Source organism: Mya arenaria, chromosome 10 (assembly GCF_026914265.1).
Source record: "Mya arenaria isolate MELC-2E11 chromosome 10, ASM2691426v1".
Classification (NCBI taxonomy): domain Eukaryota; kingdom Metazoa; phylum Mollusca; class Bivalvia; order Myida; family Myidae; genus Mya; species Mya arenaria.
Window position 1 is genome coordinate 60330468 of NC_069131.1, and position 26811 is coordinate 60357278.

Genomic DNA, 26811 nt, shown 5'->3' on the forward strand with positions numbered 1-26811 from the left:
AGTTTTTGAGGCTTTTAAAGGAAATGCATTTGAAGATAAATAAGATAACCTAGTTGCTGTTTTATAAGAAATATATTTATGTTAGTAATATTGCTTGATGAAATAAGATACTTAAGTGAGTTATGCTTAAGAATTTTCGAGAAATTGGAGCCTGGGCCAGTATTCAATATTGATCTTATCATTATCCTTAGATATACTTCAGGGATTTCATTCAGCCTATCGGTCAACTAAAAATAATGGCCAATCAAAACAATTAGTCTCTAATTTTAGATTAAAAATGTGACGTCGTCAGCGAAAATGAGTCATGTTGAGGTAATCACGTTACCGAGATAAAGCCAGATTAAAAAAAAACAACTCGTTTTCTGAGCAATTATATTTACTTATGTTTCCATTTCCTTCATTGTTTTCGCCATTTTATAACAAATAGTGGTATCGCGAAATTTGTCCTCAATCAGTCAATTCTAAAGATATCAGCTTAAAACTTCAGGACTTTATTTCTGAAACATAGCACATTCAGAAAATGTAAAAACCTGAAAATGTCATTTTTCCTCATTAGGACCCATTTTCGCAGACTTGGTCACAAATTTTAAGTTCAATCTAAATTGCGTATGGAATACGGCCCCTGATCGATACCCGACTGACCAATCAGTGCCAAGATAAGGCGGGGCTTATCAGTTGCCGTTGCTATCCGCCATGATCTCCGACAATCTGCACTTATCAACAGTAGTGTAATGACGCTGTTTTCTATATATTTAACACAATATATGCTTCTCATAACTGAGAGATAGTAAAGACAATTAAGGAAATCCGAAATACTGACATTTTCCCTAAATGCTGCTCAAATTATGCATTTTTGCAAGTGTTTGATAACAAAGAACCTTTTAGTAGACTATTTCAACCATGAAACTGTCTTAATGTATCCATACTTAATATACATATATTTTTCGTTAGTCTTAAAACAAGAAATATCATTTGAGTATTAGTTTATAATATTTATAATATTGACGATATCTTGCGATTTAGTTCTGTTTGGAATTTTGTCTCCTTTTCAGGTTGTGCGAAAAGTCTTAAATCCGAAGCATATACATTTGCTTTTAAGCTTGTTTGGACATACTGGTGAAAAAGACAACTCAGTTAATTTGAGTTACATTTTTATTAAATTTGATTAAATTTCTGATATCATATAAGTAAATCTCAAAAAAATATATACGCGTAGCTAAAACAAAATCTTCTTTGACGTAAATCAAAGTAAAATCCTGTGCATTTATAATGACCATGGTCATTTCTAACTTCTCTGTTGCTTGTTACATGTCTTTCATTTCATTTAAAACCGATATTAACTTATTGAGAGAAACATTAAGGTAGTTATATCAATAATAATCATTACACTTGTATAAAACAGGCGATGCTATTTCGAAATGTTTTATTTTGAAGTTAAGACATTTTTTCTTTTTGCTAGGCGTAGCCTTATCGCTATCGGCGTGGTGTCAATTCCTCCCCTCCCTCCCCCCTCCCTCCCTCCCTCCCTCCCTCTCCCTCTCCCTCTCCCTCTCTCTCCCTCTCCCTCTCCCTCTCCCTCTCTCTCTCTCTCTCTCTCTCTCTCTCTTTCTCTCTCTCTCTCTCCCTCCCTCCCTCCCTCCCTCCCTCCCTCCCTCCCTCCCCCTCTCTCTCTCTCTCTCTCTCTCTCTCTCTCTCTCTCTCTCTCTCTCTCTCTCTCTCTAGTGGCTTGATAAAATTTAATATGAAGACTACTCAACATACCTGTTCCAACATTTGTCAACAAAGTGTCTAAGTTCGCAAGAATATACACGAATAATATCTCCCATGTTAATTCCTCCATCTATCCGCCGTCCATTCTGAAGCGTCATCCGTTCTCGCTCATAAAACACGGATTGGTTGTCCGGTTAGCGCAGTGGTTAGTGCACTCGCTTCTTACCTAGGCAACCCGGGTTCGATTCCCGGCCTGGGCGCATGTGAGTTTGGTGTTTGTTCACCAAGTTGGACAACTGGGCTTCCTCCGGGTACTCCGAGTTTACCAACAGCACACGACCACACTCTCTCGCATCATCTTGCCATCGAGAGTGATTTCAATAAGTTGCAAAAGCTTGTTTCACAATCGTTGTAAAATAAATACTAAAAACATGGATTTAAAGAAATGAACATCAAAACAGGGTTGAGTTGGAGGGGGGAGGGAGGGGTGGGAGGGGAAAACTAGTTTATGTGTCTCGATTATAATCTTATTTATAAAACTATTTCAATGGCTATTGGTACTTGATGACAAATTTACATTGACATAAAGGAAAACGTTTTGAACGATCTTTCAAATTACCTCAATTGAAAAGATCTACAGACCGCTATTTCAGTATATTTAACCTGTTTATATAGACCCAGTATTAAACGTCAGTGGCTACATTGATACACAAGTTAGTATTCATCATATTCTATGCAATAGATTTGCTCCATTGTATGAGCATAAAAACTTACACTGCTCCATTATAATTGAAACTTTCACAATATCATTTCTTGCTTTAAACTCTGATTATAACATAATCATGATAAGAATAAACACTAAATAGAATTTTCAGCACGTGGAATGTATCGATGATTAACAAATTAATATGTAAATACTGGACCGGGGGCCGAATGAGAGAAGAGTATTAAGAAAATTTTAAAATGTTTTACCTTAAGTGTAGAGTTTTATTTTCGAAAAAATCGTTTTTTCGTTGTCAAATCGCGTTCATAAGTTAATTGTAGATTAACATTAAGTATAACACGTTTTGCCAGTAGAATTAACAGTTAAAGGGACACTCATATTTCAAATCAATACATACACAATACATATACGTAAGAATTTTGAGTGATAAACCTTTAACTTTTAACTAAATAATGCGGAGCGGTGGGGGGGGGGGGTACCATTGACTAGTGCATAATGCTTACGATCATTTGCAACTTATCTCCAACCAGTCATTACTAATCCAGAAACAGGTGTCGATCGGTTGTCGATGACAGGACAATATTCGTACCCGACTTGGCATTCGTTGATACAATTTATCGACATTGAACTGGCTACTGAATAACTTGTGTTGGTTTGAAAGCCGCCAATCGGACGAAAAGTTATCGACGCTTTGTGAAGAACTGAATTTGTCAAACGAAATACATCATCCCTTTTCAAATCAGCATTTCTGTAAACTCTGCCGTCGTTTATTTATTTTACTTTTTTTTTATCCGCCCAGCTGATATACCTATAATTTGTTCCCTTTGATGTAATGTTTGTATATTTCTTTCAAACTCCAAAACAAATAATGTATGTAAGTTCATAATTCTATAGCCGCGCTGTAAACTACAATGCAACAGGATAACTTGACAAACAAAGTACGACATTTATGTCAAAGTCATGGGTACTTCTGATGCTTGTGTCCATTTAAAAAAACACATTTTAATAAGTACTTATGCATACCAAACGTGTTTATTTTAAGTACCATACCATCCAATGTTGTTCATAGGAAAAACCTTATTGCAAACGTAAGTGTGCTTTTCGTGTAAGTGTACTTGTCGTGTTAGTGTACTTGTCGTGTTAGTGTACTTGTCGTGTAAGTGTACTTGTCGTGTAAATGTACTTGTCGTGTAAATGTACTTGTCGTGTTAGTGTACTTGTCGTGTAAGTGTACTTGTCGTGTTAGTGTACTTGTCGTGTTAGTGTACTTGTCGTGTTAGTGTAGTTGTCGTGTTGGTGTACTTGTCGTGTTAGTGTACTTGTCGTGTTTGTGTACTTGCCGTGTTAGTGTACTTGCCGTGTTAGTGTACTTGCCGTGTTAGTGTACTTGTCGTGTTAGTGTAGTTGTCGTGTTAGTGTACTTGCCGTGTTTGTGTACATGCCGTGTTTGTGTACTTGCCGTGTTAGTGTACTTGCCGTGTTAGTGTACTTGTCGTGTTTGCGTACTTGCTGTGCTGGTGTACTTGCCGTGTTTGTGTACTTGCCGTGTTTGTGTACTTGCCGTGTTAGTGTACTTGTCGTGTAAGTATGCCTGTCGTGTTAGTGTACTTGTCGTATAAGTGTACTTGTCGTATAAGTGTACTTGTCGTGTAAGTGTACTTGTCGTGTAAGTGTACTTGTCGTGTCAGTGTACTTGTCGTGTTTGTGTACTTGTCGTGTTAGTGTACTTGTCGTGTTAGTGTACTTGCCGTGTTAGTGTACTTGCCGTGTTAGTGTACTTGTCGTGTTTGCGTACTTGCCGTGCTGGTGTACTTGCCGTGTTAGTGTACTTGCCGTGTTTGTGTACTTGCCGTGTTAGTGTACTTGTCGTGTAAGTGTACTTGTCGTGTTAGTGTACTTGTCGTGTAAGTGTACTTGTCGTGTCAGTGTACTTGTCGTGTTTGTGTACTTGTCGTGTAAGTGTACTTGTCGTGTTAGTGTACTTGTCGTGTAAGTGTACTTGTCGTGTTAGTGTACTTGTCGTGTAAGTGTACTTGTCGTGTAAATGTACTTGTCGTGTAAATGTACTTGTCGTGTTAGTGTACTTGTCGTGTAAGTGTACTTGTCGTGTTAGTGTACTTGTCGTGTTAGTGTACTTGTCGTGTAAGTGTACATGCCGTGTTTGTGTACTTGCCGTGTTAGTGTACTTGCCGTGTTAGTGTACTTGTCGTGTTTGCGTACTTGCCGTGCTGGTGTACTTGCCGTGTTTGTGTACTTGCCGTGTTTGTGTACTTGCCGTGTTAGTGTACTTGTCGTGTAAGTATGCTTGTCGTGTTAGTGTACTTGTCGTGTAAGTGTACTTGTCGTGTTAGTGTACTTGTCGTGTAAGTGTACTTGTCGTGTCAGTGTACTTGTCGTGTTTGTGTAATTGTCGTGTAAGTGCACTTGTCGTGTTAGTGTACTTGTCGTGTAAGTGTACTTGTCGTGTTAGTGTACTTCTCGTGTAAGTGTACTTGTCGTGTAAGTGTGCTTGTCATGATAGTGTACTTGTCGTGTTAGGGTACTTGTCATGTTAGTGTACTTGTCGTGTTAGTGTAGTTGTCGTGTTAGTGTACTTGTCGTATAAGTGTACTTGTCGTGCTAGTGTACTTGTCGTGTAAGTGTACTTTTCGTGTTAGTGTAGTTGTCGTGTTAGTGTACTTGCCGTGTTTGTGTACATGCCGTGTTAGTGTACTTGTCGTGTTAGTGTACTTGTCGTGTTAGTGTACTTGCCGTGTTTGTGTACTTGCCGTGTTAGTGTACTTGCCGTGTTAGTGTACTTGTCGTGTTAGTGTACTTGTCGTGTTAGTGTACTTGCCGTGTTAGTGTACTTGCCGTGTTAGTGTACTTGCCGTGTTTGTGTACTTGTCGTGTAAGTGTACTTGCCGTGTTAGTGTACTTGTCGTGTTAGTGTACTTGCCGTGTTAGTGTACTTGTCGTGTAAGTGTACTTGCCGTGTTTGTGTACTTGTCGTGTTAGTGTACTTGTGGTGTAAGTGTACTTGTCGTGTTAGTGTACTTGTCGTGTCAGTGTACTTGTCGTGTTAGTGTACTTTTCGTGTTAGTGTACTTGCCGTGTTAGTGTAGTTGTCGTGTTAGTGTAGTTGTCGTGTTAGTGTACTTGTTGTGTTAGTGTACTTGTCGTGTAAGTGTACTTGTCGTGTTAGTGTACTTGCCGTGTTAGTGTACTTGCAGTGTTAGTGTACTTGTCGTGTAAGTGTACTTGCCTTGTTAGTGTACTTGTCTTGATAGTGTACTTGTCGTGTAAGTGTACTTGTCGTGTTAGTGTACTTGTCGTGTTAGTGTACTTGTCGTGTAAATGTACTTGCCGTGTTTGTGTACTTGCCGTGTTAGTGTACTTGTCGTGTAAGTGTACTTGTCGTGTTAGTGTACTTGTCGTGTTAGTGTACTTGCCGTGTTAGTGTACTTGTCGTGTAAGTATGCTTGTCGTGTTAGTGTACTTGTCGTGTAAGTGTACTTGTCGTGTTAGTGTACTTGTCGTGTAAGTGTACTTGTCGTGTCAGTGTACTTGTCGTGTTTGTGTACTTGTCGTGTAAGTGTACTTGTCGTGTTAGTGTACTTGTCGTGTAAGTGTACTTGTCGTGTTAGTGTACTTGTCGTGTAAGTGTACTTGTCGTGTAAATGTACTTGTCGTGTAAATGTACTTGTCGTGTTAGTGTACTTGTCGTGTAAGTGTACTTGTCGTGTAAGTATGCTTGTCGTGTTAGTGTACTTGTCGTGTTAGGGTACTTGTCATGTTAGTGTACTTGTCGTGTTAGTGTACTTGTCGTGTTAGTGTACTTGTCGTATAAGTGTACTTGTCGTGCTAGTGTACTTGTCGTGTAAGTGTACTTTTCGTGTTAGTGTAGTTGTCGTGTTAGTGTACTTGCCGTGTTTGTGTACATGCCGTGTTAGTGTACTTGTCGTGTTAGTGTACTTGTCGTGTTAGTGTACTTGCCGTGTTTGTGTACTTGCCGTGTTAGTGTACTTGCCGTGTTAGTGTACTTGCCGTGTTAGTGTACTTGCCGTGTTAGTGTACTTGCCGTGTTTGTGTACTTGTCGTGTAAGTGTACTTGCCGTGTTAGTGTACTTGTCGTGTTAGTGTACTTGCCGTGTTAGTGTACTTGTCGTGTAAGTGTACTTGCCGTGTTTGTGTACTTGTCGTGTTAGTGTACTTGTGGTGTAAGTGTACTTGTCGTGTTAGTGTACTTGTCGTGTTAGTGTACTTGTCGTGTTAGTGTACTTTTCGTGTTAGTGTACTTGCCGTGTTAGTGTAATTGTCGTGTTAGTGTAGTTGTCGTGTTAGTGTACTTGTTGTGTTAGTGTACTTGTCGTGTAAGTGTACTTGTCGTGTTAGTGTACTTGCCGTGTTAGTGTACTTGCCGTGTTAGTGTACTTGTCGTGTAAGTGTACTTGCCTTGTTAGTGTACTTGTCGTGATAGTGTACTTGTCGTGTAAGTGTACTTGTCGTGTTAGTGTACTTGTCGTGTTAGTGTACTTGTCGTGTAAATGTACTTGCCGTGTTTGTGTACTTGCCGTGTTAGTGTACTTGTCGTGTAAGTGTACTTGTCGTGTTAGTGTACTTGTCGTGTTAGTGTACTTGCCGTGTTAGTGTACTTGTCGTGTAAGTATGCTTGTCGTGTTAGTGTACTTGTCGTGTAAGTGTACTTGCCGTGTTAGTGTACTTGCCGTGTTAGTGTACTTGTCGTGTTTGCGTACTTGCCGTGCTGGTGTACTTGCCGTGTGTGTGTACTTGCCGTGTTTGTGTACTTGCCGTGTTAGTGTACTTGTCGTGTAAGTATGCTTGTCGTGTTAGTGTACTTGTCGTGTAAGTGTACTTGTCGTGTTAGTGTACTTGTCGTGTAAGTGTACTTGTCGTGTCAGTGTACTTGTCGTGTTTGTGTAATTGTCGTGTAAGTGTACTTGTCGTGTTAGTGTACTTGTCGTGTAAGTGTACGTGTCGTGTTAGTGTACTTGTCGTGTTAGTGTACTTGTCGTGTAAGTGTGCTTGTCATGATAGTGTACTTGTCGTGTTAGGGTACTTGTCATGTTAGTGTTCTTGTCGTGTTAGTGTACTTGTCGTGTTAGTGTACTTGTCGTGTAAGTGTACTTGTCGTGCTAGTGTACTTGTCGTGTAAGTGTACTTTTCGTGTTAGTGTAGTTGTCGTGTTAGTGTACTTGCCGTGTTTGTGTACATGCCGTGTTTGTGTACTTGCCGTGTTAGTGTACTTGCCGTGTTAGTGTACTTGCCGTGTTAGTGTACTTGTCGTGTAAGTGTACTTGCCGTGTTTGTGTACTTGTCGTGTTAGTGTACTTGTGGTGTAAGTGTACTTGTCGTGTTAGTGTACTTGTCGTGTTAGTGTACTTTTCGTGTTAGTGTACTTGCCGTGTTAGTGTACTTGCCGTGTTAGTGTACTTGTCGTGTAAGTGTACTTGCCGTGTTAGTGTAGTTGTCGTGTTAGTGTAGTTGTCGTGTTAGTGTACTTGTTGTGTAAGTGTACTTGTCGTGTAAGTGTACTTGCCGTGTTAGTGTACTTGCCGTGTTAGTGTACTTGTCGTGTAAATGTACCTGTCGTGTAAATGTACTTGTCGTGTTAGTGTACTTGTCGTGTAAGTGTACTTGCCGTGTTAGTGTACTTGTCGTGATAGTGTACTTGTCGTGTAAGTGTACTTGTCGTGTTAGTGTACTTGTCGTGTTAGTGTACTTGTCGTGTAAATGTACTTGCCGTGTTTGTGTACTTGCCGTGTTAGTGTACTTGTCGTGTTAGTGTACTTGTCGTGTTTGTGTACTTGTCGTGTAAGTGTACTTGTCGTGTTAGTGTACTTGTCGTGATAGTGTACTTGTCGTGTAAGTGTACTTGTCGTGTTAGTGTACTTGTCGTGTTTGTGTACTTGTCGTGTAAGTGTACTTGTCGTGTTAGTGTACTTGTCGTGTTAGTGTACTAGTCGTGTTAGTATACTTGTCGTGTAAGTGTACTTGTCGTGTTAGTGTATTTGTCGTGTTAGTGTACTTGTCGTGTTAGTGTACTTGCCGTGTTAGTGTACTTGCCGTGTTTGTGTACTTGTCGTGTAAGTGTACTTGCCGTGTTAGTGTAGTTGTCGTGTTAGTGTACTTGTCGTGTAAGTGTACTTGCCGTGCTAGTGTAGTTGTCGTGTTAGTGTACTTGTCGTGTTAGTGTACTTGTCGTATAAGTGTACTTGTCGTGTTAGTTTACTTGTCGTGTTAGTGTACTTGTCGTGTAAGTGTACTTGTCGTGTTAGTGTACTTGTCGTGTAAGTGTACTTGCCTTGTTTGTGTACTTGTCGTGTTAGTGTACTTGTCGTGTAAGTGTACTTGTCGTGTAAGTGTACTTGTCGTGTTAGTGTACTTGTCGTGTTAGTGTACTTGTCGTGTTAGTGTACTTGTCGTGTAAATGTACTTGCCGTGTTTGTGTACTTGCCGTGTTAGTGTACTTGTCGTGTTAGTGTACTTGTCGTGTTTGTGTACTTGTCGTGTAAGTGTACTTGTCGTGTTAGTGTACTTGTCGTGATAGTGTACTTGTCGTGTAAGTGTACTTGCCGTGCTAGTGTAGTTGTCGTGTTAGTGTACTTGTCGTGTTAGTGTACTTGTCGTGTTAGTGTACTTGTCGTGTAAGTGTGCTTGTCGTGTAAATGTACTTGTCGTGTTAGTGTACTTGTCGTGTAAGTGTACTTGTCGTGTTAGTGTAGTTGTCGTGTAAGTGTGCTTGTCGTGTAAATGTACTTGTCGTGTTTGTGTACTTGTCGTGTAAGTGTACTTGCCGTGTTAGTGTAGTTGTCGTGTTAGTGTACTTGTCGTGTTTGTGTACTTGCCGTGTTAGTGTAGTTGTCGTGTTAGTGTACTTGTCGTGTTGGTGTACTTGTCGTATAAGTGTACTTGTCGTGTTAGTGTACTTGTCGTGTTAGTGTACTTGTCGTGTAAGTGTACTTGTCGTGTTAGTGTACTTGTCGTGTAAGTGTACTGGCCGTGTTTGTGTACTTGTCGTGTTAGTGTACTTGTCGTGTAAGTGTACTTGTCGTGTAAGTGTACTTGTCGTGTTAGTGTACTTGTCGTGTTAGTGTACTTGTCGTGTTAGTGTACTTGTCGTGTAAGTGTGCTTGTCGTGTAAATGTACTTTTCGTGTTAGTGTACTTGTCGTGTTAGTGTACTTGTCGTGTTAGTGTACTTGTCATGTTAGTGTACTTGTCGTGTAAGTATGCTTGTCGTGTAAGTATGCTTGTCGTGTTAGTGTACTTGCCGTGTTTGCGTACTTGCCGTGCTGGTGTACTTGCCGTGTTTGTGTACTTGTCGTGTAAGTATGCTTGTCGTGTTAGTATGCTTGTCGTTTTAGTGTACTTGCCGTGTTATTGTACTTGTCGTGTTAGTGTACTTGCCGTGTTAGTGTACTTGCCGTGTTAGTGTACTTGTCGTGTTAGTGTACTTGCCGTGTTAGTGTACTTGCCGTGTTAGTGTACTTGCCGTGTTAGTATGCTTGTCGTGTTAGTGCACCTGTCGTATAAGTTTCCTTGTCGTATTTGTCGTGTACAAGTCATGCCCGCACAACGTAGTGCACAGAACGTAGTACACTTCCGCTTATTCGTACAGCTTTCGCAACTTCTTTAATAATGTTAATTTTGATGTGGCGGAAATATAAGCTTATATCTTTAACTGAATGATAAAGCAATGTACCTTTAAAGTATCGCTATAGCCGCAGTTACGGATGATATTGGTATTAAATATTTGTATGCCGATTGACGAAAATATCGTCAATAATGATACTTCTAAAGTACAGCACCTTTATATGTACTTCAATGAGAGGATCAGGGCACTTTATCAACAGTCGTGATAAAATCTCAAAACAACCATTGAAAGCGGACATTAACTGTGAACACTAGATTAATTTTAATGAATTAAATTGAAAAGAAGATGAATACTCATCATAGAATTATTAATTCCCAAAAGTGAAGAGAACATTCATTGAAGAGAACGTCAGTCGCCGGAGATATAATCGATAACCGATAGATAATTTGAATAAAATTGAAATTAATTTATGATGATACGCAAAGCATTTTAACTTTATTAAGTCAACTTAAAAGAACTGATTTTGATAAAGAAGCATCTAAAAGTATCAGGAAGATACATTAAAAATTAAATTCTTTGATTAAAAATGTGATGTGAATTCTGTCTGTGTGTGTGTGTCAAGAAAAAAAGTTGATTTTGTCGTGAACTTGATTTTCGCATATGATTTTCGCAGGAATAACGCTGCGGCTCTTAGTAATGGACTTGAATATTGCTTGATTAAAACGTTGACGCGCTGAGTAGAAAACTTTTTTTTTTCACTGGAATAACGTTGACGCGCTGAGTAGTGAACTTGTTTTTTTTTTCACTGGAATAACGTTGACGCGCTACGTGGTAAACTTTTTTTCACTGGAATAACGTTGACGCGCTACGTGGTAAACTTTTTTTCACTGGAATAACGTTGCGGCGCTAAGTAGTGAACTTGTGTTTTACTGGAATAACGTTGACGCGCCACGTTGTCTTGTTTTTACTGGAATAACGTTGCAGCGCTAAGTCGAGAACTTGATTTTCGCTGGAATTACGTTGACGCGCTAAGTATTGAACCTGTTTTCACTGGAACAGCGTTGTGGCGTTACGTGGTGAACTTGATTTCGTTGGAATAACGTTGCGGCGCTATGTGGTGAACTTTTTTTCCTACTGGAATAACGTTGACGCGCTTAGTAGTGAACTTGTTTTTCACTGGAATATCGTAGCTGATCGTTTGTGGTGAATTTGTGTTTTACTAGAATAACGTTGACGCGCTACGTGGTGAACTTGTTCTTTTTACTAGAATAACGCTGCAGTGTTACGTGGTGAACTTGTTTTTTTACTGAATATCTTGATTTTGCTGGAATATCGTTGCAGATTGTTTGTGGTGAATTTGTTTCTCGCTGATATATAACTTTGCGACGTGAAGTCCTAAAATGGAATTGGCAATTTATTGGTTTACAGCTATCATACTGTCTAGTCAATTACGGGTCACTCAGGCAGCGGTAAGAATATATCATATCATTTAATTATTTATATATATAACAATTTATATTTTGTTTTTAGCCTTTAAAAAATGTTTATATAAGGAAGTTTCACTAATGAATTGATGATATCTTTAATTGCCAGTAGTTAGATCAATATATATAAATGCACTTTTATGCGTTATTTGAATCCTACCGAAATGCAAAGAAAGAAAAAATGGTATTTCACAGATGTAATATTTTATTATTTGCTTTTAATTATGTTCGAAGCTGCATTCCAGTGTTACTATAGTTCTTATGTAAGTGCATCCAATAAATAGAATAAATCCTTTATATTTTCGGAAAGACAAACGATCCAATGATTTTTGGGGGAAATCTTAAGCTTTCAAAACGTTTATTTTGAGTACACTGCCCTTATGTTATTGTGTGTTTTTTTTTTCCTTCAAAACTCGGTCTTCATTTTATGTTTGGATTTTTCTTAAGCACCTACAAAAAACTGTAGTGTTTGCACATATTAGTGGACCAACGATATTTAAATATCAATCCATTTTTCACCGTTTTTGCATTACATTGAAAGCTTGGTCGCTGATTATATTTTGTAGGAATGATTTGACGGACAAAGTTTTTCTAAGTAGAGGTAATTAAGGATTTGGTGCGATTCGAACGCGAACACCAAACGTTTTACAAACCATTTCAATATCGAACAAAGCCACCGTCTCTGGCTCGGCTAAGCGACTTCTTCTGCGGAATCCACTAAATCTCTCTTTCCGTTCTATTCCTTCGCTCCTTTCTATTTCCCGCTCTACACAATGCCCCACTATTTTTAATGTTTAGAGAGAGAGAGAGAGAGAGAGACAGAGAGAGAGAGAGAGAGAGAGAGAGAGAGAGAGAGATTACTTCTGTATTACCGTCTGCTTCTGCGTATTTGTCGGAGGGCTCTTACTAATGAGTCTCGTGAAACTGTAGGCGTAGAAAAATACACCCCGAAAAAAAATCATCCTATGCAGAATATAGACACCAGAGCCCCCTGACCATTTTTAGACCATTCTCAATTTTATATATATATTTCCACTGCAAAATGAGTTCAAATAAAACTTGTATGTATGTGTTGATAAAGGGAATCACACAGAATGCATCATTTTCTTATATCAAATGCCGACAATACTATTACACAGAATGAAGCATGTTGTTTACACTTGTGTTCTGAAGTCGGGATTGTGGTAAAAGCAAGTTTAAAATATTCGCTAAGAATGATGATCATATAAAAAATGTTTTTTTGGTTGTTTTTTTACGATCGGGAAGCAAAAAACCTATCCGGAACGTAGAAACGATTTAAGGCCTTTTACTAAATCCGATTTTAGATTTTCCTTATTTAGGTCATAGTTGTGTTGAAAATTAATCACGTGACATCAAAATATTCGGAAAACACCAACGTGACCTACATTTGACCTCACAAATATAAAGTTTATTTTGCTGTATTTTTTTTTTCTTATTTGAATGATAAGAAATCTAACGGATAATTAATGTTGGATATTAATTGTTTTTTTTGATTTATTACAATTAATTGCAACCTATCTACATTGTGTTTGAGCTAAATTAACAACGCAGTTCCTATGCTAAAATTAGAATCAATCGTCATGATTGCCGAGTCTCGTGCAGGTAGTAGAATGAAATGTTGACTTTAAGCTACTACCTTTTAAAAGAAAAACCACTTATTAATGCTAATGTGTTGATTGTGTTGTTATTCCTTTCTTTAAATGCCTCATTTTATTAAATCATCGTAGTCAGTTGACAGTGTATGATTTTGGTATGGGGGTTACGCAATAACTTTAATGAATTAATAAACATTAATAAAATAATTTTATCTCCATTAAAGTTATGGAAGCCATAACTTAACGTCTGTATTTGCTTTGTTGTTATACAGTCTAACCCCGTTGGTTCGAACTCGCTTGGCTCGAATACCTCGTTGGCTCGAGCTAAATGTAAAGAACCGATATCTTTCTTCTGAGAAGCATTCCCGCTTCCCGCTTCCCAACGGGGTTCGACTGTAACTTTATTTTAGTCCAATTTTGTTTTGATTTTTTTTCTTTCATGCCTTTATTTAGAACCTTAAGATGTTGTTTTGTGGTGAAATGTTTACAATTGATCGCATCAGACCTCTAAAGTAGATATGGTTTCTATAAAATCACATCATTTATCGTCTCCACTTTGTCCTTCAATGCGAATCGGTGACGCAGGACATTCTTTTGAAGTGTTATGAAGTAAATAATAAATAAATGCTTCACAAATTCTAACGAACCAATGTGCATCTGTATACAAATAAATAAATACATAAATGTATTCATACTATAGCGAAATGTTTATTTGAAGTATATAAATCAACTTTTTACTTTTATTTTCAAGTGAATGGTCTTTCTAATAGATGTTAAACTACCAATTTAAACTGAACAATACACACTTTTACACCGACTTGAGCATTCCATTTTGATAATATGATATTTTATTCATTCTGTTTTTGCAATTAAATATGTCGATTCGATTAAAACGTACTCTTGTAACAAGATAAAGCGCAATAATGCCATTGATGTCATCATTTTTTCATGACATTATCATTATATGAAAGGGGAAAAAACATTAACTAAACTGAATTCGAAAAAATAATCACTTTTTTCAAATTTCAAAATATTTGAATGACACCATTTAATAATTATCTTCTTTTTCTTCGGTAGAAATCGTAGAATTTTTTGTCTGCATTTATTCAGTGATCAGAAAATGATGGGTTACTTTCACGATGTGATGTATTGTGAAATAGTATATACCAACGCTGATATTTTCTTGTTATGAGAAATGGACCCCTTAGTGCTTAGTTTGAAAATGGTATATCATTTTAACATACGTTGATAAGATTTAGAATACAACCTTCATGGAATTGTAGATAGGCATTCATTAAGTAGTAGGCTCAATCATTTTAATTTCAGCTTTCGCGGTCATTTTAAGGTCCGCCCACTGCCACTCATCCGCTACACACCCACTGCGCCAGATTTTGCGTTGTCAATGTATCAGCCAATGACATGTATTATAAGTCAATTAAGTGACCTGAAGTAATATCTCAATGATTTCGAAGGGTTCGTTCGCTATGCTCACTCTGTCCATTCTTAATCATTTAGAATTTACTTCATGTCATCTAACGTTATTATATTAAAGTGGTAACATTAGAAACAATGAGTTAATGAAACTTTGAAATCAAAGCACTGTAACCCACGTGACTAATGGAACCGCGTTACCAGGATTTTCACCAAAACAACACTTAAAACCAAATAAATTTCGGTTCTGAATGAGGGGCAAATGTCAAAAGGATACGCCCCTAAGTTACGCCCCCTCTAACACCAAGTCCTTGATCCGCCCTTGATACCAGGAGCCGTAGCGTACAAAAAGAAATCCGTTCGAACACGTACCCGTACAAGCAGCGTTTCCGACTTCTTTAATAATGCAGTGAATGAAATTTGACACTGGAGGTACACTCATTTTATATTTGCAAAGAACTTTATTAAAACACTTAAGTGGTCTCAGTCCGTCTTTATAATCACGACGTCCATTCATCGGTTACACCGTTAAACAGGTGTGATTATTTCTTCTTTACAATTTACACCATTGATTAATTCTAAACTAATTTAAACAGTTGCTTTGCAGTTAAAGATGAGAATATACTCAACCCACTTATTTACAATACCTTCTTTGGAAAGATCACAAATTGTTTTGGGTCCGCATACTTGGCCCAAACGCGTGTTATTGTTTAAACGGTATGTCAATATAATATACTCTCTATATAAATCTTTAACTGTGTTGATTTAATTATACACTTATTACATTACATGAATACATAATATTCGGGTTGACGGAGCTCTAGATTCCGCAGATACAGTAATGAAATGGAAACTTGTTAGTACAAAAGGCCTCTCTCTCTCTCTTCTCTCTCTCTCTCTCTCTCTCTCTCTCTCTCTCTCTCTCTCTCTCTCTCTCTCTCTCTTTCCTCAGCAATTTGTCACTAGTATTAACAGGTTCTGAGATTCATTTTGTAGAATGTCTTACAAGAAATTTGAAAACGCTCAAAGTAACATTTGTTTTCACTATGTGAGATCATTTTCATTTCCGAAATGACATAGAAAGATAGAAAATAGTCCATTAAACCCAGCATTTAATTTAACGGATAAACAGTTAATTGATAGCAATGTAAAGACTGTGTGTGTTTCAAGTGTTTTGTCTTTTATACGTTAAAAATTCCGCAATTGCCAATAAATTATATAGTGAAAAACCACATATACCATATAATAAAAATCGTTTCAGTGTACGATCGCAAAATATTTCACCTCGTGAATACCAAAAGTAAATATTTCACTCGTGAAATATAGCTTTAAGTGCTCACTCGGTAAAATATATTACGATCTTACGCTGAACCATTAAGTATCATCTATATCGATACCCAAGTATGTAGAAATAGATAGAGCTGTTGTCATCCATACACTTTCAACATGTACTGGAGTAGGCAATAAAAATTGACATTGACGTTAATGCAATATGAAAATAAATGCCCCAAGTCAATCATTTGACAAAGAAGTCTCCATTCAAGAAGCAAGATTTCATGATTTAAATCTGAATGATATGAATGTGATTGCTGCTTTTTACGAAACTGAAACGTAAGAAAGAGGATGATCAAGTAAATGTATTTAACCAGTTTAACCTGTTTACAAAACCATGCTCAAGTTGATAATGTAAAGAATATAAAAGTAAATGAACGACAAAGGCTATATACTAATCGATCGACATATATGGGAAATCATATTTCTAATCAATACAAAAACTCTTAAAATTCTTAATCAAATTTTGACAGTTATTATACTGTTCATTGTTAACTATCATTAACAGAAGAATATGCTTTTGAAACTAATATATGAATTAAGTTCTAAATTACGATTAGTCTTATCATGTTCGTTGTTTATATGTAGTTTGTTACTGGCTTCAACAATTCATGTCAGGGGACGTTAAAACTGTTTTGATGACTTTATATGGTATAGAGGATAGCTTTAAAGCTGCACTCTCACAGATTTACCATTTTTACAGCTGTTTTATTTTTTTGTTTTGGAAAGAGCAATTTTTTGGGTAAACATCTTCAAACTTATAATAAAAGATTGCTGACAAAAAATCAAATCGTTGTTTTTCATTTTTCCGTTCGAAAATTAATGTTTTATGGCTTAAATCGTTACTATAGGTTTAAGAATAATGCATAAAACATCAATTTTTGAGCTTAAATATAAAAATCTGCGATCTATTTTTTGTCAGCAGTCTTATATAACTGTTTTCATGGATTTTCGCAAAAATTGTCTCGTTCCAAGACAAAAAAAAGTCAAAGTGTTCCATCTGTGTGAGTGCAGCTTTATAAAGTAACTCGCCCATGGTTTGTAAAATGCACTTTTTGAATTACAAAATAAAGTGTGGTAAATCATAAGAAGTGTTAAAACAAAAATGCCAGAAGCTGGAACCCTTCAGCAAATGTTGATATTTGCTTAAATATCGTCTTTGACGACCACAATTTTCATAAGCGTTTATAACGCGATTGAACATACATTACGGCTGTGGTGTTGCGTGATTGGTTGATTGGCATGATCACGTCATGTTATCAATGTATCGTTAACAGGTCAACATATCTCCCGTTTTTGTAAAACCCCGGTGGCCGTGTGGACTAGCAGGATGTATACTAATTTTACTTGACTTTACCGGCATGGGTTCGAACCCCACTACAACCAAAATACTTGTTCATGCTACAACTGTATTTTTTTCTGCAATTTTGATATCATAGAGTACAATAATGATTAAATAAGTGTCTTCAGATGCATTACCGAGAAAACTAATTTTTGGTAGAATAAAAAAAAACATGAGCGAGTCACTTTAATACATTATGGCGTATATTTATTAAGGTTTAATTGCGCAAAAAGACTTCCAATTGAGCGGATGACAATGGTAAGATAACGTTAGACATCGACAGTTGATATACAGCGCTTTGTAAAATAATACTAGAATACACGTTGGAAAATGATATATTATGTAAATTTGAATTATCGACGAACTCCTAGATTTTCAATAAACTATTACAGCTGGTGATTGGTGCTCACAATGCACGTCAGCGAAGGTTGAAAGTTTATATGATAGCTTAATTTATTATTATGTTTTTATTAAGGAATATAAAGTTGCACAAGGAACTTTTTAAAGCGCGGATGAAAATGGTTCGGTATCATTTGTAACTCCGGTCATTGACGCCGCACTTCAGTCCGGCAACTCTTTAAAAGGAGATTTCGTTCTGTGTATACTTGGGAGGATACGCAATAATAAACTTCAGATTTATATTCATGTTTTATATTTTATTTAAAGATTAATCTAACCTGCCACGAATACGTTAAATGTTGAATGTTCAATGTATAAATGGTTTTATTGATTCATTCGTTTAAACTTAAATAGTTTTTGCATCCTCTTGACGTATGTTAGTATGATTATGTATTCTGTGTTTGTATTGTCATATAGAAAAGTTATCAATGATATAAATAGACCGAAGAAAAACAGCGGAAGTCAGAAAATATAACTAAATAGCTAAATTATGACAATATAATTATTATTCCTAAATAAAGCCTTAAAATACGAGGTGATACTATGTTGGTTTTCTGTGTTCCACTGTGTGCATTTATACCAATGATATTTCCACGGAAAGCGTAATATAAATCTGCCATTTAAACCTCCAAATATTGTAGAATTACAAACTATCTCACAAGGTTTCAAATCTTGAACGAATTTGAACGGGAACTAGCGGTGCTGGTTTTTGAAGCCGGCTCTCAGAGACACCGCTCGTACGTGTGGTCGTGCATGGTACGAGATCTGTCTTCCCTTTTGTCTTTCCCACTGGCTCCAAGAGCCGACATCGTATATGCGTTTGTGGTCGCGCACGTTAAGAGAATTATCTTACCGACTTTCCTTATTACTACTAGAACTTTTTTCCTTTGTCACCCTCTTTCTCGACCCCTCTCCTCTGCCTCTGTTCTTCCACTTTAACTTTTTCTCCTCCCCTTCTTCCACCCTTCTTCCCTCTCACTCTATCCTCCCCTTCCTCCACCCTTATACCCTCTCACTTTATCCTCCCCTTCTTCCACCCTTCTTAACTTTCACTTTATCCTCCCCTTCCTCCACCCTTCTACCCTCTCACTTTATCCTCCCCTTCTTCCACCCTTCTTCCCTCTCACTCTATCCTCCCCTTCCTCCACCCTTATACCCTCTCACTTTATCCTCCCCTTCTTCCACCCTTCTTCCCCTCTTCTACCCACTCACTTTATCTTCCCTTCCTTCCCCTTTTTACCCTCTCACTCTATCCCCCCTTTTTCACCCTTTTCCACCCTTCTACCCTCTCACTTTATCCTTCCCTTCTTCCAGTCATCTTCCCCTCATATACCCTCTCATTTTATCTTCCACTTCTTCCCCTCATATACCCTCTCACTTTATCCTCCCCTTCCTCCACCCTCTACCCTCTCACTTTATCATCCCCTTCCTCCACCCTCTACCCTCTCACTTTATTCTCTCCTTCCTCCACCCTTCTTCCCCTCTTCTTCATTACTTCTCCTCATCTTTCTTCCATCCTTTATCCTCTCCATCTACACTTCCATGTTCTACCATTTTGGGTCATCTTCCTGTCTTCCCTCTCTCTCCCTTTATCCCCCTTTCTACCTTTCCTCTCTCGCTCTCTCCTTCCGCACTTCTTCTTTCTCCTTTCTCTGCTCCATCTACATGACGCGGTTTGGCAGTCAAACTAGCTGGCTCCAATTTCTCGAAACATCTTCAAGTCCTTTAAAACAGGATCAAGTTCAGCACGCTATTTTAATTTGGTATAATTGTGTAATATTTTCTTGTTTAAGAGTTTTTAGGCTTTTAAAGGAAATGCATTTGAAGATAAATAAAGCGAGATTAAAAAAACAACACGTTTTCTGAGCAATTATATTTACTTATGTTTCCATTTCCTTCATTGTTTTCACCATTTTATAACAAATAGTGGTATCGCGAAATTTGTCCTCAATCAGTCAATTTTAAAGATATCAGCTTAAAACTTCAGGACTTTATTTCTGAAACATAGCACATTCAGAAAATGTAAAAACCTGAAAATGTCATTTTTCCTCATTAGGACCCATTTTCGCAGACTTGGTCACATTTAAGTTCAATCTAAATTGCGTATTGAATACGGCCCCTGATCGATACCCGACTGACCAATCCGTGCCAAGATAAGGCGGGGCGTATCAGTTGCCGTTGCTATCCGCCATGATCGCCGACAATCTGCACTTATCAACAGTAGTGTAATGACGCTGTTTTCTATATATTTAACACAATATATGCTTCTCATAACTGAGAGATAGTAAAGACAATTAAGGAAATCCGAAATACTGACATTTCCCCTAAATGCTGTTCAAATTATGCATTTTTGCAATTGTTTGATAACAACGAACCTTTAAGTAGACTATTACAACCATGAAACTGTCCTAATGTATCCGTACTTAATATACGTATATTTTTCGTTAGTCTTAAAACAAGAAATATCATTTGAGTATTAGTTTATAATATTTATAATATTGACGATATCTTGCGATTTAGTTCTGTTTGGAAATTTGTCTCCTTTTCAGGTTGTGCAAAAAATTTTAAATCCGAAGCAAATACAATTGCTTTTAAGCTTGTTTGGACATACTGGTGAAAAAGACAACTCAGTTAATTTGAGTTACATTGTTATTAAATTTGATTAAATTTCTGATATCATATAAGTAAATCCCAAAAAAATATATACGCGTAGCTAAAACAAAATCTTCTTTGACGTAAATCAAAGTAAAATCCTGTGCATTTATAATGACCATGGTCATTTCTAACTTCTCTGTTGCTTGTTACAACAGTCTTTCATTTCATTTAAAACCGATATTAACTTATTGAGAGAAACATCAATAATAATCATTACACTTGTATAAAACAGGTGATTCTTTATGAAGAAATGAAGAAAAACATGGAGTTTTGACAATGTTTCTAAACAAACGTCGTCTTTTGTTGACTAACGTAAAGGAAATTAATACATGTTTTTTACCCCCTAAATTTGAGTTTTGAAATAGAAACTGTTATTCTACTGTAACAGAATTCTGATGCTATTTCGAAATGTTTTATTTTGAAGTTAAGACATTATTTCTTTTTGCTAGGCGTAGCCTTATCGCTATCGGCGTGGTGTCAATTCCACCCTTACTCCTCTTCTTCCCATTTTCTACTCACCCTGTCGCGCTCTCTCCTTTCGCATGTCTCCTAACCTCCCTCTCTCCCTTTCTTCTCCCTTTCTCTCTCTCTCCCTCCCTCCCTCACTCTCTCCCGTTATCCCTCTCCCCCTTTCTCCCTCTCTGTTACTCTCTCTCCCTCCCTCCCTTCCTCTCTCTCTGTTACTCTCCCTCCCTGCCTCCCTCCCTCCCTCCCTCCCTCCCTCCCTCCCTCCCTCCCTCCCTCCCTCTTCTCTCTCTCTCTCTCTCTCTCTCTCTCTCTCTCTCTCTCTCTCTCTCCCTTTCTTCTCCCTTTCTCCCTCCCTCCCTTTATCCCTCTCCCCCTTTCTCCCTCTCTGTTACTCTCTCTCCCTACCCCCCCCTCCCTCCCTCCCTCCCTTCCTCTCTATCTGTTATTCTCTCTCCCTCCCTCCCTTCCTCCCCCCTCTCTCTCTCTCTCTCTCTCTCTCTCTCTCTCTCTCTCTCTCTCTCTCCCTCCCTCCCTCCCTCCCTCCCCCTCCTCTCTCTCTCTCTCTCTCTCTCTCTCTCTCTCTCTCTCTCTCTCTCTCTCTCTCTCGCAAGAATATAAACGAATAATAACTCCCATGTTAATTCCTCCATCTATCCGCCGTCCATTCTGAAGCGTCATCCGTTCTCGCTCATAAAACACGGATTGGTTGTCCGGTTAGCGCAGTGGTTAGTGCACTCGCTTCTTACCTAGGCGACCCGGGTTCGATTCCCGGCCTGGGCGCATGTGAGTTTGGTGTTTGGTCACCAAGTCGGACAACTGGGCTTCCTCCGGGTACTCCGAGTTTACCCAACAGCACACGACCACACTCTCGCATCATCTTGCCATCGAGAGTGATTTCAATAAGTTGCAAAAGCTTGTTTCACAATCCTTGTAAAATAAATAAGTTTATACTAAAAACATGGATTTAAAGAAATGAACATCATAACAGGGTTGAGTTGGAGGGGGAGGGAGTTGATGGGAGGGGTAAACTAGTTTATGGGTCACAATCAATCTCTTAATTCTAATATTCATTGAATGGTTATTGGTACTTGGTGACAAATTTACATTATCATAAAGGAAAACGTTTTGAACGTTCTTTCAAATTACTTCAATTGAAAAGATATACAGACCGGTATTTCAGTATATTTAACCTGTTTAAACTTCAGTGGATACATTGATACACAAGTTGGTATTCATCATATTCTACGCAGTAGATTCTCTCCATTGTATGAGCATCAACCCCTACACTGTTCCATTATAATGGAAACTTTCACAATATCATTACTTGCTTTAAACTTTGAATATAACATAATCATGATAATAATAAACATTAAATAGAACTTTCAGCACGTGGAATGTATCGATGATTAGTAAATTAATATGTAATTACTGGACCGGGGGCCGAATGACAGAGGAGTATTAAGAAAATTTTAAAATGTTTTAACTTAAGTGTAGAATTTTGATTTGTTTTATTTTTCGGAAAAAAATGGGTTTTTCGTTTTTAAACTCTTTCCATTAATTAATTGCAGGATAAACATTACGTAAACGCGTTATGTCAATAGAATTAAACAGTTAAGGAAATTGTTGAATTTACGGAAATGACATTAAGGACGAAGGCCCCATTTGCTGGATAAATCTTTACTACCATAGCACGGGATAAAGCTAAGCACGTTTTCAATAATATGTGTATTATTCTCATTTCATAAAGTTTTAAAAGTTATAAAGAAAATCGTCTGGCCACTTACCATAAAAACCGAAACACCTCGGCCATTATCCAACAGATATGACCTGCATTCCCCGCTATTTTCTGCGCGAAAACAAAACCACTGCATTCACTCGGCATTGCGGGGTCACCTAAAAACACGGTCCATTTCCCCCGCTATCTCTGTTATGCCACCCGGACCGGGGGCGTGGTTTCAATTGACTGGTGCATTATGCTTACGATCATTTGCAACGAATCTCCAACTAGTTGTTACCAATCAAGAAACAGGTGTCGACCGGTTGTCGATGAGAGGACAATATTCGTCCCAGACTTGGCATTCGTTCATACAATTTATAGGCAACTAGCTAATGAATAACTTGTAACGGCTAGTGTTAGTTTGTGAGCTGATCGGACGAAAAGCCGAAATTGTCGACGCTTTGTGAAGAACTGAATTTGTCAAACAAAATACATCATTCCTTCTCCAATCAACATTTCTGAAAACTCTGCAGCCATTTATTTATTTTACTTTGTCCTGCATCCGCCCAGCTGATATACCTATAATTTGTTCCCTTTGATGTAATGTTTGTATACTTCTTTCAAACTCCAAAACAAATAATTTATGTAACTTCGCAATTCTATAGTCGCGCTGAAAAATACAATGCGGCACGATAACTTGACAAACATAGTACGACATTTAAGTCAAAGTCATGGGTACTTTTGTTGCTTGTGACCATTTTAACATAAAAAAACAACATATTTTAAAAGTACTTATACATACCAAACGTATTTATTTAAAGTACCATACCATCAAATGGTCTTCATAGGAAAAACCTTATTTGAAACGTAAGTGTGCGTTTCGTGTAGGTGTAGTTGTCATGTAAGTGTAGTTGCCATGTAAGTGTACTTATCGTGTAAGTGTACTTGTCGTGTAAATGTATTTGTAATGTACGTGTACTTGTCGAGTGAGTGTATTTGTCGTGTAAGTGTACTTGTCGTGTACGTGTACTTGTCGAGTGAGTGTATTTGTCGTGTAAGTGTATTTGTCATGTACGTGTACTTGTCGAGTGAGTGTATTTGTCGTGTAAGTGTACTTGTCATGTACGTGTACTTGTCGTGTAAGTGTACTTGTCGTGTTAGTGTACTTGTCGTGTAAGTGTACTTGTCGTGTAAGTGTACTTGTCGTGTAAGTGTACTTGTCGTGTAAGTGTACTTGTCGTGTAAGTGTACTTGTCCAGTAAGTGAAATTGTCGTGTAATTGTATTTGTCATGTACGTGTACTTGTCGTGTTAGAGTACTTGTCGTGTAAGTGTACTTGTCGTGTAAGTTTACTTGTCGTGTAAGTGTATATGTCGTGTAAATGAACTTGTCGTGTAAGTGTAAGTGTACTTGTCGTGTAATTGTACTTGTCGTGTAATTGTACTTGTCGTGTAAGGGTACTTGTCGTGTGAGTGTATTTGTCATGTACGTGTACTTGTCGTATAATTGTACTTGTCGTGTAATTGTACTTGTCGTGTAAGGGTACTTGTCGTGTGAGTGTATTTGTCATGTACGTGTACTTGTCGTGTTAGAGTACTTGTCGTGTAAGTGTACTTGTCGTGTAAGTGTACTTGTCGTGTAAGTGAACTTGGCATATACGTGTACTTGTCGTGTAAGTGTACTTGTCGTGTGAATGTACTTGTCGTGTAAGTGTACTTGTCGTGTGAGTGTACTTGTCATGTACGTGTACTTGTCGTGTAAGTGTACTTGTCGTGTGAGTGTACTTGTCGTGTGAGTGTACTTGTCGTGTGAGTGTACTTGTCATGTACCTGTACTTGTCGTGTGAGTGTACTTGTCGTGTGAGTGTACTTGTCATGTACCTGTACTTGTCGTGTGAGTGTACTTGTCGTGTGAGTGTATTTGTCATGTACCTGTACTTGTCGTGTAAATGTACTTGTCGTGTGAGTGTACTTGTCATGTACCTGTACTTGTCGTGTGAGTGTACTTGTCGTGTGCGTGTACTTGTCATGTACCTGTACTTGTCGTGTGAGTGTACTTGTCGTGTGAGTGTACTTGTCGTGTGAATGTACTTGTCGTGTAAGTGTACTTGTCGTGTGAGTGTACTTGTCATGTACGTGTACTTGTCGTGTAAGTGTACTTGTCGTGTGAGTGTACTTGTCGTGTGAGTGTACTTGTCGTGTGAGTGAACTTGTCGTGTAATTGTACTTGTCGTGTAAGTGTACTTGTCGTGTGAGTGTACTTGGCATATACGTGTACTTGTCGTGTAAGTGTACTTGTCGTGTGAATGTACTTGTCGTGTAAGTGTACTTGTCGTGTGAGTGTACTTGTCATGTACGTGTACTTGTCGTGTAAGTGTACTTGTCGTGTGAGTGTACTTGTCGTGTGAGTGTACTTGTCATGTACCTGTACTTGTCGTGTAAGTGTACTTGTCGTGTGAGTGTATTTGTCGCGTGAGTGTACTTGTCGTGTAAATGTACTTGTCGTGTGAGTGTATTTGTCATGTACCTGTACTTGTCGTGTGAGTGTACTTGTCGTGTGAGTGTACTTGTCGTGTACCTGTACTTGTCGTGTGAGTGTACTTGTCATGTACCTGTACTTGTCGTGTGAGTGTACTTGTCGTGTACCTGTACTTGTCGTGTGAGTGTACTTGTCATGTACCTGTACTTGTCGTGTGAGTGTACTTGTCGTGTGAGTGTACTTGTCGTGTGAGTGTACTTGTCATGTACCTGTACTTGTCGTGTGAGTGTACTTGTCGTGTGAGTGTACTTGTCATGTACCTGTACTTGTCGTGTGAGTGTACTTGTCGTGTGAGTGTATTTGTCATGTACCTGTACTTGTCGTGTAAATGTACTTGTCGTGTGAGTGTACTTGTCATGTACCTGTACTTGTCGTGTGAGTGTACTTGTCGTGTGCGTGTACTTGTCATGTACCTGTACTTGTCGTGTGAGTGTACTTGTCGTGTGAGTGTATTTGTCATGTACCTGTACTTGTCGTGTGAGTGTACTTGTCGTGTGAGTGTACTTGTCGTGTGAGTGTACTTGTCGTGTGAGTGTATTTGTCATGTACCTGTACTTGTCGTGTGAGTGTACTTGTCGTGTGAGTGTACTTGTCATGTACCTGTACTTGTCGTGTGAGTGTACTTGTCGTGTGAGTGTATTTGTCATGTACCTGTACTTGTCGTGTGAGTGTACTTGTCGTGTGAGTGTACTTGTCATGTACTTGTACTTGTCATGTACCTGTACTTGTCGTGTAAATGTACTTGTCGTGTGAGTGTACTTGTCGTGTGAGTGTACTTGTCGTGTGAGTGTATTTGTCATGTACCTGTACTTGTCGTGTGAGTGTACTTGTCGTGTAAGTGTACTTGTCATGTACTTGTACTTGTCATGTACCTGTACTTGTCGTGTAAATGTACTTGTCGTGTGAGTGTACTTGTCGTGTAAATGTACTTGTCGTGTGCGTGTACTTGTCGTGTAAATGTACTTGTCGTGTGAGTGTACTTGTCGTGTAAATGTACTTGTCGTGTAAATGTACTTGTCGTGTGCGTGTACTTGTCATGTACCTGTACTTGTCGTGTAAATGTACTTGTCGTGTGAGTGTATTTGTCATGTACCTGTACTTGTCGTGTGAGTGTACTTGTCGTGTGCGTGTACTTGTCATGTACCTGTACTTGTCGTGTGAGTGTACTTGTCATGTGAGTGTATTTGTCGTGTACCTGTACTTGTCGTGTGAGTGTACTTGTCGTGTGAGTGTACTTGTCGTGTGAGTGTACTTGTCGTGTGAGTGTACTTGTCGTGTAAGTGTACTTGTCATGTACTTGTACTTGTCATGTACCTGTACTTGTCGTGTAAGTGTACTTGTCGTGTAAGTGTACTTGTCGTGTAAGTGTACTTGTCGCGTGAGTGTACTTGTCGTGTAAATGTACTTGTCGCGTGAGTGTACTTGTCGTGTGAGTGTACTTGTCGTGTAAGTGTACTTGTCATGTACTTGTACTTGTCATGTTCGTGTACTTGTCGTGTAAGTGTACTTGTCGTGTGAGTGTATTTGTCGTGTAAGTGTACTTGTCGTGTGAGTGTACTTGTCGTGTAAGTGTACTTGTCATGTACTTGTACTTGTCATGTTCGTGTACTCGTCGTGTAAGTGTACTTGTCGTGTGAGTGTATTTGTCGCGTGAGTGTACTTGTCGTGTGAGTGTACTTGTCGTGTAAGTGTACTTGTCATGTACTTGTACTTGTCATGTTCGTGTACTTGTCGTGTGAGTGTACTTGTCGTGTGAGTGTACTTGTCGTGTAAGTGTACTTGTCGTGTGAGTGTACTTG

General features: G+C 38.3%; 1 protein-coding gene across 2 annotated transcripts in view; it reads left to right on the forward strand.

The window, feature by feature from the left end:
- LOC128206827 (protein dachsous-like) overlaps positions 1 to 26811 on the forward strand; it is a 76466-nt gene that overhangs the window by 11752 nt on the left and 37903 nt on the right. The window contains exon 1 of one of the 2 annotated variants that reach the window (XM_052909507.1): positions 10300 to 11499. The exons of the other annotated variant lie outside the window; for it this stretch is intronic. Within the exon in view, the coding sequence (XP_052765467.1) occupies positions 11431 to 11499 (69 nt within the window). The 5' untranslated portion in view covers positions 10300 to 11430. Of the gene's footprint in view, positions 1 to 10299; positions 11500 to 26811 lie in introns of those variants that run through there. 2 annotated transcript variants of the gene reach the window in all.